Source organism: Chanos chanos, chromosome 2, assembly GCF_902362185.1.
Source record: "Chanos chanos chromosome 2, fChaCha1.1, whole genome shotgun sequence".
Lineage (NCBI taxonomy): Eukaryota > Metazoa > Chordata > Actinopteri > Gonorynchiformes > Chanidae > Chanos > Chanos chanos.
The window spans coordinates 51,106,171-51,116,559 of record NC_044496.1 but is presented as its reverse complement, the minus strand read 5'-3'; the positions used below and the strand labels follow the sequence as shown (position 1 = coordinate 51,116,559).

Here is a 10,389-nt window from a genome sequence, read left to right as displayed (position 1 = left end):
ATGAGGGACTACGAGGACTTGACAGCGTTCCTAGGTGAATGGGGACCATTTCAACTACTAATTTTCATCCTACTGAGCCTCAGCAGTGTGCCCAATGGTTATGTGGGCATGGCTACGGTCTTTGTTGCTGATATCCCACCTCACCACTGTAAGATACCTCATCTGAATTCCAGCTATGGTAGTCTGAACCTCAATCTGTCTATTCCTCTTGAGGAGGTGAAAGGAAAAATCATCTTGAGTAAGTGTCATCGGTACAAGGAATTAAATGTCTCTAATGGAGGATTTGGGAATGAGACGGAGAGCTGCCTGGATGGATGGGACTTCAGCAAGGAGAGATATATATCTACAATTGTTACAGAGGTGATGGCCACATCAAGTTGTGTGCTTCTTTTCTTCTGAAGCTTACTTTTGGCACTTTCTCTTTTGATGTGCCCCCAGATAAGGTAGAACTAAAGTGAACCTTTATGGTTACTGGAGGATCCTCTTTTTAAGACATTCTCAGTAGATTATTTTGTTATTTTACTTTGTGTTGCTTTTTGAGTTATGCACAATGGTTACAATAGCTCCATAAGTTTCTTCACTTGTTCCAGTTTTATGGATATTGTCGTTTCACTTTTGAAGATCAGTAAATAGTATGAGATGCCAAGTATGGCACATTCCTATCTAACTTTGTACAGAATAACCACACCTGGAGTTTTCCCCAAAAATATACAGCTTTACCAGAGGCTGACTAAAGAGTAACACTTGCAGATTCCAAGAAACATCCAGATGATAGCACAGTGTCACAAATCATGCTGTATATGTACATATACGGATAGTAGATACCTCACCCTTGTGCCCCATATGCATCTAAAGTAAAGGAATATGCCATCTGTCATGATTAGTGTTTGAGTTTTTGACCAGTTCTTCAAATTCAGGGCAGGTTCTCAGCAATACTCTGTCTCAACCATTCAGAGGTGTGTTCACAAAATCTAAATGATGTTTCTCCAGTTCTGTGAGAAATACACAGAGATTGTACAAATTTGTTTCAATAGCTTAGCGACAGCTCTCTTGTATCAACGTCAAGTATGCACTTTCCCTCCAATACCTCTTAGAAATGTTGATTTACCACTGCAGGTAACCAGTTACCTATTTTTCTGTCCTCATGTACCTTCAGTGGAATCTGGTGTGTGATGATGCTTGGAAAGCACCTTTTACTGTAACAGTGTTCTTTTTTGGAGTACTGATTGGATCTTTCATATCTGGAGTCATTTCTGACAGGCAAGTACTGTGTGTTTCCTCTACTCCTCTCCTTTTGGTGTATCTACCTAAAACTCTTATCGGCCAGAGAATTCATCACATGTTTCTCTCACACAGATATGGGAGAAAGGTCACTTTCTTTACCACAATGGCAGTTCGGACAATTTTTAGTCTGGTTCAGGCTGCTTCCAACAGCTGGGAAATGTTCTGTGTGCTGTATTTTATTGTTGGAATGGCAGATATTTCTAACTATTGTTGTGCTTTCATCCTGGGTGAGTCAACTATCTAGGTTCATAAGTTTTTATTGGTGCTCCCAGTGAAGGGGTCTAATCAGCAACCATGAAGTTACAATTATAATTGAAGCTTTTTTATTGGTTGGTATGGAACTGATTTGAAAGTCACTCAATGATATTTTCATGCTCTTTAAAATATGACTCATTTGGGACGCTCAAGATTCCCTTGAAGAAACACAGCTATGTTTCTTTTCTATAACTTTTTTGCCAAAACTGAAAATTAATCATGAATGTTGTTGTTGTCGTTTTCAGGCTGTGAAATTCTCAGCAAGTCATCGCGAATCACCTTTGCCATTATTGGTGTGTGCATGTCCTATGCTACTGGTTATATGTTTCTCCCACTTTTTGCCTACTATATTCGGAACTGGAGGATTCTTCTGACAGCCCTAGCCATCCAAGGATTCCTTTATATTCCCATGTGGTGGTGAGTGGATTTGACAGGATCGGACAACTTGTAACTAATTTTCACATCATACTGTCAGTACTGTCATGATCCTGTCAAATTAATTTTTGTTCAACAGAAATTGAACTTACTTAACCAAGAAAAAAACCAAATCTGGCATGGTGATTACAGAGGCTTAGTGATCTGTGAACTGTAAGACATGAATTGAATGATTGAGAATGAGAATGAAAGCCTCACTGATGACCTGTAAGTGCTGTTGTATGAATATGTCAGGTACATCCCAGAATCACCCCGCTGGCTCCTGTCCCAGGGGAGGGTGGAGGAGGCGGAAGCCATCATTCGAGCTGCAGCTAAGATGAATGGGGTCATTCCTCCAGAAGTCATATTCAAACAAAGTGACTGTGACCAGTTACTGGTGATTATATTTCAAATGTTGACAATTTGCCTCAGGTTTAATCAATAAATCTGGCAGTAGGTTCAGGCTTTTGGTAAGGTCTGTTATGCCAATAGTATAGATTAGGCTGAATGCTTATATCATATCATTCTAACCATAACCTTATTTGAAAATCTGAACCTAGTGACAATATCCTTGCTTTCTTCATTGTACCTGACTGAAACAACTACGTATATGTATAAATACTTACACTTAGGCACACGCAACTAAGAGAAGCTATCTAAGTGATGTTCAAAGTAGCCTTTTCTAGCTGTGAAGTCACTATGCTTTTTGGAGATGCCAGATACTGTCACTGCCACGCTATGAATTAATTTACAACTTCAAAAAATGTTACGTAACTGCTCGTCCCCACGTTACAAAGCCATGTAACTCATTAATGGATACGGGCCTTGTTGTAAGTGAATACATGAAATTCTTTTGTAATGATACATGGTTTAATTTCTGTGATCACCCGTCTTGCATGATCTTTGTTATGCATGAGGATGGGGGATTTTTGGCAGATGTAAATTACTCCCTAGCGTAATTTGACTGGGTCTGTAGCATGACAGAAAAAGGTGGATATTAGGAGAGGAGAATCTTTGCAATTTATGTCTCTTACTAGAGAAACATTGATTAGCGCATGTATCACAAAGTAAAAAGTCTCTCCTCCAGTTGCCACACCACAGGTCTCCGAGAATTGGGAATTGGGTAGTTATGTACCTAGTTTTACTGTAAATTATATTTTACAAAACTTTTTTTCCTAGGAAAAAAATGATCAGGCAAGGAAAGTACACTACTCTTGGACCGATCTTCTCAAAACAACCAATATAAGATACATTACCATCCTCAACATGATCATCTGGTAAATTGTCACAGTGAATTGTCATTTTGTTTTGGTGCAACCTTTATTATTATCCTGATTTTAATTACACAGGATCCACGGTTTTGTTTTATATCTGGATTATATGCTTTGTGGCATGAAGCCTACACTTATCACTGATGTTCTTCAGGAAATACACAACTCCACAATGTGAAATTTAGACTTCACTGCCTTGCACAGACCTCATGATCACTCCCCCTTTTATCTTGAACAGGATAGTCATCTCCATGACTTATTACGGACTCTCTCTCAACACTCCAAACATGGATGGTGATCCCTACCTTAACTGTCTCATAGCTGCAGCGTCAGAGGTTGTGGGCTACAGCTTGACGTGGTTCTTTGTTCGCTACACACCTCGCCGATTCACATTGTCCTTTAGTCTTCTGTTGAGCGGGGCACTGCTGCTCCTCATCAGATTTATTCCTGAAGGTATTTCTCAAACTGAATGTATTTATATGCTCTTTTTATTAGTTATACATATCCTCCCCTACAGACACTGTGTGTTGTTTGTCTCTAGTAGAACAACCGCACAGTCCAAAGAAAAATACAAATAATATTTGATAAGTTATGCTGAATTCTCATAGGATAATGTGACTTCGGTTGTACCTTAGTTGAAATAATGCTAAATGTGGTATTAAAAAAACAGGACTCTATATCACTTGCAAAAGTGACCATCTGACACACAGGTGCTATGGATGGAATAGGCTACATTCACACTACAGCTAAAATTGACTCCATTTTACTTCATGTCACACAAATGCATACAATATATATAGCAATAACAACATAAATAGCAGGGGAAAGAAATGAATTCTCACTCTGACTTGGGATGTCTAAAGGAGTTTAGTAGGCTCACAGTCAGACGAGATGACTCTGTAGACTTTGGGGAGATACAGGTGAAACTGGTATGGCAGGCCCATAGTAAAGTGCATGAGAGAACAAAGCCAGGGCCAGGGGGGACAAATGGCACAGGTGGACATAGAAACAATACCAACAACCACAAAAAAAAATCTTCCCTCACAAGACAATGAAGTCTACTTGAGGTTGGACTTGTTCTGGCTGCTGTTGATTAATGTTCTACACGTGTCTATGTCTTTAACAGCCCTCTTATTTTCTTTCCCACAGAGCTCAATGTGCTGATTCTCACTCTGATAATGACAGGAAAATCAGGGGTGTCAGGGGCCTTTGCATTTGTGTATCTTTATGCCACTGAGCTTTTTCCCACTGTGGTCAGGAACATGGGCCTGGGAGCCACCTCCATGGCTTCACGCATTGGCAGCCTTTGTTCTCCATACATAGCCTACATTGGTAAGCACCCGCTGAACACGTGAACATCCACTGGATCAGTTATTTGACCATGGGCACTATTTTCACTAAGCAGCAAACAAATCAAGGGAAACTATTGGGGTATAAAAAGCAGTGCAGACACACAACACAAGACAAACCCATCATGCGTAACAGCTAGCTCATGGTTTACTCTCAGTATTCCATTTTGTGGAATGTTTGGCCTGTCATTTAAACTGCTGAGTGTTAAACTGAGCCCTCCAGGGCAGCTGTTGTTGGTATATAAATACGATATTATTATTATTATTATTATTATTATTATTATTATTATTATTATATTTGTGTTTTTTCATGGTGTCATTGACATTTCTTTAGTTGCTTGCATTGATCTGAAGCACTAATGCAACTTACCTCTTTTTCTCCTTTTGTGAACAAATTTGTAAATTTAACGTGATTTTCTTTCTTTTTTTTTTTAACGATTTGAAGGAACATACAATAAGATACTGCCCTATATCCTTATGGGTGGTATCACTATTATTACTGGAATTCTGAGCTTGTTGCTGCCAGAAACAAAAGACGAAGAGCTGCCTGAATTGATCAGCCAAGTCAAACCACTGAAATTGTAAGGCAGTAAATCCAATGGTATATTTCTAATATTTTATCTCAGAGTCACAGATATGCTCTCACGTACATGCATTTCATTTTTTCCTCATAGGATTTGCAGGAACCAAAGGCAACATGCCGTTGATTGTAGTCCGACTGGATGCTCACCAGTTGAGAGTGAAGACGTTGAGACACAAAATTAACTTGTTCATTTGTTGTTCAAAGCAACACTGAGGCCAGCATGATCCGATTTGCTGACCAGTTTGCTTTTCCCAGATCAGTTTTACCAAATGCCTGTAGCTTTCCACTTCATACTGAGACTTAGTGCTGTGGCTCTAAGGGATTCGCAGGGATTGAGTCACTAAATGTAACCCATCAAACCATCTGCTGCTTTTTAATGTCCTAGGGGACTGAAATTACTTATTTGGCCAAATAAACTAAGAATGTGATTGGGTTTATTTTGTTTTATTTTGCTTTTCCAGTTTAAAAAGTTAGCAATAAGTTAAGTTAAGTTTTATAGTATTATTAGTATAGTCAATTATAGTCATTCATTGAATGTTTTATGCATAGCAAAATTTCTCAAAGTGAATATATTTATATGCTCTTTGTTGTTTGTTTTATGTGACATTAGCAGGAGGCAGTGAATTAGAATAATAAATATGTATGCTGCCAAAAAAGAAAAAATAGTTTCAAAAGAGAACATCTACCATACCTTTAGAAATTTTCCAATGGAAAGCTGCCAACTGAAATAAGGAGTTTTTTTTGGCTACCTCCTTAACACATGTATATAATTTAACATCAACATGACCTAAGCTACAAAAACAAATCTTGTGATATTTCATTCATTCATTTGCTTCCTTTCACAATGAACTTGAATAGAAAATACTAATTTTGTTGGTATTAAAGTTTAAGGACAATTCTGGTTAAATTGCACACCAGGTAAAATGGCACCTTATTTGAGACAACTGATGTTGCTCTAGCAGAACTTACTGTACCTACAATTTCAAATCAATCATTTCAGACAGTTGCAAAGATGAGAATTTGTTGGTTTTGATTTGAGAATTTCTTTTTTTATATATATTTAACAGTATTTATTGTTCAGTATATTTCAAAATATTGCAATTTTACATAAGAACTATGTACAACAGTCAGGGAAAGCAAGCTCATTCATTATATTATATAGTTACAATCAGTCAAGCTCATTCAATATCATTATTTCTGTTTGTGGATTTTTTTTTTTAATTGAATGAGCTTTTATTTCTGGTCAAGCTCATTCAATATCATTATTTTTTTTTAATTTTCTTCTTTACCAGGTATTTATGGTATTGTGTTTTGATTTGTCAGTTCTTGCCATGGACTGTACCAACAATATCATATTTCAGACATCAGAAGGTCAGCTGGATTTCATAGAATGAGGTGGCTCAAAACAATTTTTTTTTCTTTTAAGCGGCCGTGGAGGAGTACATTACATCTGTCTTGGATTCAAGGTAAGATGAGGAGAGTAGTCATCATTTAGTACAATGGTTCTCAGTCGGGCTCCTAGGGAACCTCTGCTCTGCATATCTTCTATCTGTCCTTGCTCAGAACACACGTGATTAGTGTGATTAACCCGTTCTTGCACCTCTTCTGCAGTGTGTGCTGTGTGTGCTGTGTGCTGTATATGTGTGAGTGCGTGCATGTTCACGATCACGTGTGGCGGTGGTAAGTATATCCCTCTCAAACTAGGTAACTCCACCATTAGTCCCCTCAGTGGTCGGCCTGCCTTTCTTGGAGCCCCTCTTGTGGCATTCTAGTAACCCTAGTGGCAGCTGTAGGTACAGAAACACCTTGTTTAAATCTCTTTTGTTGCTTTATTAAACAATTAAGGTCTTTAGGATTTAAATGAAGTGGTGTTTCTCTTGCATGAACACTCTCTTGCAGCTCTTTTTTTCCCATTACAGCAATTTGAAATAAACTTTACTCTTATGATACTTGAAAACCACATCTCTGCTCTTGTTTTACGATAAAGGACCTGTGCAGTACTTGCTGTTTACTGCGGGATTAGGTATAAAACTATTTCTTTGGGCGAAATTCCCAAAGTGGAGTTGTCTGTATATACATCGTCCTAGGGGGTGCCCTTTTACCTACCTACCCATGCCTCCTCCTCACCCGGTCACACATGGTTGAATTCCTGTATCGAGATTCATGGAAATGTTGTAGGAATTCTGAACTACAAATAAATGAGGAAAATGAGGTAATGTTAGAATGGAGAGCAGATGCTGTGTTTTTTTTGTTTTTTGTTTTTTTTTAAAGTCATTTTAAGAAGTTGCCCAAAGATAACCATCTTATGAAATACTAATAGAGCTGAGTGAGTCGTTTTGAAAAAAATATTTCATCTAAATGACTACTGTTTGTCTAGATATTGCCCTCAAGCTTCAAGACAAAAATGAGTCCAACATAAGCATAATGATTGTGGGTTGGCCCCATCCCTAGACAAGGTGGACAGTCACAAAGCTCCACCACACCTACTGCTATGTTGTCTGTGGATTCTTTGTAGTGAGAAGAAAGTTCAGAAGTTCTCAATTCAAACACGAATTCTGAAAGCTTTTGATCTGTTTTGCTAACCTCTACAGAATGCGAAACTATACATACACACACAAAATGTTAATTAACTAGAATCAGTAACAGATACTTTGGTACATTATGGTCAGACTTTACTAACATGGCACCTTTGCTCACAGAATCATATGCAGTGCTTTCCCTGGATGTTGAAAAAGCCTTCGACCGAGTCAAATGGAGCTATCTCTGGTCAGGTCTTACGCAGTTTGGATCTGGTAATCATTTTATACATATAGTACATGTGTTATATGATGAATGTGCAGAAACGGTGTCAACAGCAGAATGCCTGTCTGCCCCCTTCAAACTGAAAAGGGGCACCTCAAGGCTGCTTCTAGAAGCATTCGCTTACTACTTGTTTTCTCCCTTGAGCCTTTAGCCCAGGCTACTTGACAAGGCAATCTTCTCTCCCCAGTTTCCACTGGTGACTCTAAACACCATATTTCTTTATATACAGACAATATATTGCAGTATTTGTCTAACACGTCATTCTCTTTCCCTAGATCTGTGCAGTTCTTCAGTGATTTTAGCAAGCTAAGTAGCTATAAAGTTAACTGGTCTAAATCCATTCTGAGGCCACTCAGTGCAGCTGGGAGTAAAGACTCTACCCCACAGCCAATTCTAGTGGATTCTAAATTCACATACTTGATATTAATGAAACAGAACTACATTTTGATATTTGATAATATTAAAATGCATTTAACATTTAACTTGCCAGGTTAAACTTCCTGTATTTTGCCTCTGTCACCTCCCTTTTTTTCAGTAAATGAATGTCTGAACTTGATTAACTAATGCTAAACCATATTCTTTACCTACTGAATCAGTAGTTGTCAATCCTGCTCCTGGGGGACCCCTGCTCTACACGTGTTCCATCTTTCCCTGCTCTACCTACCTGACTGAACTCATCAGTGGCACTTTTGATTAGCTATGCACACCTGATTTAATCAAGAGCACATTAAAAATTGAAACAGAGAGCAAAGGAAAAATCAAGTAAAAGAAAGGCAAAAACAATTAAGAGGAAGGCAAAATTGCCTGGTCCCACACAGGCAGAATTGCTTGGTCCCACATTGTCTGGATGGCACAGACTTGTACAGGGGTTACATTTACATTTATTCGTTTAGCTGACACTTTTATCCAAAGCAACTTCCAAGACAGACATTCTTCACAGAAAACAGGTCAGACATGAAAGGAGAGAGGCATGGCAAGTATCAGCCTCCAGTTATAGCACAGTGAAAAACTGCCCCCAGACAGTGTGTGTATGTGTGTATGTGTGTGTGTGTATGTGTGTGTGTATGTGTGTGTGTGTGTGTGTGTTTCAGTAGTGTATAACAGGCTTAGTGGTTAAAAGCCTGAGGGACTGGCCTATTAAACAATAGTTCATTATGTTCCCAGTATGTGGCATCTTTGAGCACAAGCCTTAAGAAGAAAATGGTCTAAGAGACACAACATACTGACACCTGTTTTGCATAGCCAGCACAATAATGTTTTTATTACTGGTGAACTGTCAGATCTCCACAGAACTCTGTAGCCTCACCATAATGTTATGTCATTTACAACAAAATACTGTATATTTAATATTTTTTCACTATTTCTAATAAGCTCATCTGTACTCTGGGTCTACCACCTATACTCTGGGTTCATTGACTATTTGGGTTTTTTTTCCAATGTTAACTTATCAATCAAATAAGATTACTTTGTTTTTACAAAAACAAACATTGTGGTTTCTCCACTAATGAATTTCTAATAGCCTTCTTCAAAAGTGAAAGCTTGTGCTACACTGTAAAAAAATGTCCAGGAAATTAACAGCGAAACGCTGTAAAATCATGACATCAAAAAACTGTAAATAGAAAAACAGTGAAGCAGTGTGTAATTTACAGTATACTACAGTAAAACACTGAACCAAACACAACTGTCAATTTTAAAGTTATATGTTGAAATATACATATAAGAAATATATCTCTTTGTAGAATTTACAGTTTACTGTCGTTTAAACACAGAAACACTGTAATACAAATAACAGTACAATACATTTAAAATTACAACATGACAGTGTTAAAATAATGTTTTTTGTCAAGTAGATTTTTTTTTATACAGAAAGTAACTATATTACATTTTTACAAATTCATATGTTACACTTTATAGATGAGAATATGTACAAATAGGCCTACAGTAAAATTGTGTTAATATAAAGGGTTTAAAAAAAACAGGTGATGTTTCTGTTTAGAATTGAATAGGCCTATGTTTAACAATATATCTGTGAGCTAGCAGTAAAACTAGAATAGTAGTAGTGTAATCTGTGTTGTGTAGACAAGCAAAATTCCGTACCGGACTCGAACTCACTCCCCAACACCTGAAGAAACGTGCTAGCGACAGAAGCTAGCACCCATGGGTTTTAGCCTCCTTGCTAGCATGCCCACTTCCCATGCCCACAGTTGCAAGTTTGAGTGTGGTGTGGGACTGTGCTCAGGACTGACACACCTGATTCCACTGATCAGTTAATCATCAAGCCCTTGATTAACTCAATTAACTGTCATAATAAAGAGTTAAAACAAAGAGGTGCAGGACAGGGGGTCCTCAGGCCTGAAGTTGAGAACCCCTGGTCTACACAGCGCAGGTTACACCTGCACTTTCCTATTTAAAGGCTGTTGAATTTACCGGT

General features: G+C 38.0%; 1 protein-coding gene across 1 annotated transcript; it reads left to right on the top strand.

The window, feature by feature from the left end:
• On the top strand, positions 1–5,158 carry LOC115805039 (solute carrier family 22 member 5-like). The gene is made up of 9 exons (XM_030765524.1): positions 1–360; positions 1,157–1,260; positions 1,357–1,511; positions 1,785–1,956; positions 2,209–2,350; positions 3,133–3,230; positions 3,463–3,677; positions 4,374–4,556; positions 5,019–5,158. Exons 1-9 carry the CDS (start codon positions 1–3, stop codon positions 5,156–5,158), a joined length of 1,569 nt encoding a protein of 522 aa, XP_030621384.1.
• Positions 5,159–10,389: the final 5,231 nt, after the last annotated feature.

Excerpts from the sequence above, each read along its gene's own strand:
- LOC115805039 (XM_030765524.1), top strand. The coding sequence starts at position 1 with ATGAGGGACTACGAGGACTTGACAGCGTTCCTAGGTGAATGGGGACCA. Across the intron at positions 361-1,156 it reads TATCTACAATTGTTACAGAG|TGGAATCTGGTGTGTGATGA; the intron begins GTGATGGCCACA and ends ATGTACCTTCAG. Across the intron at positions 1,261-1,356 it reads TCTGGAGTCATTTCTGACAG|ATATGGGAGAAAGGTCACTT; the intron begins GCAAGTACTGTG and ends TCTCTCACACAG.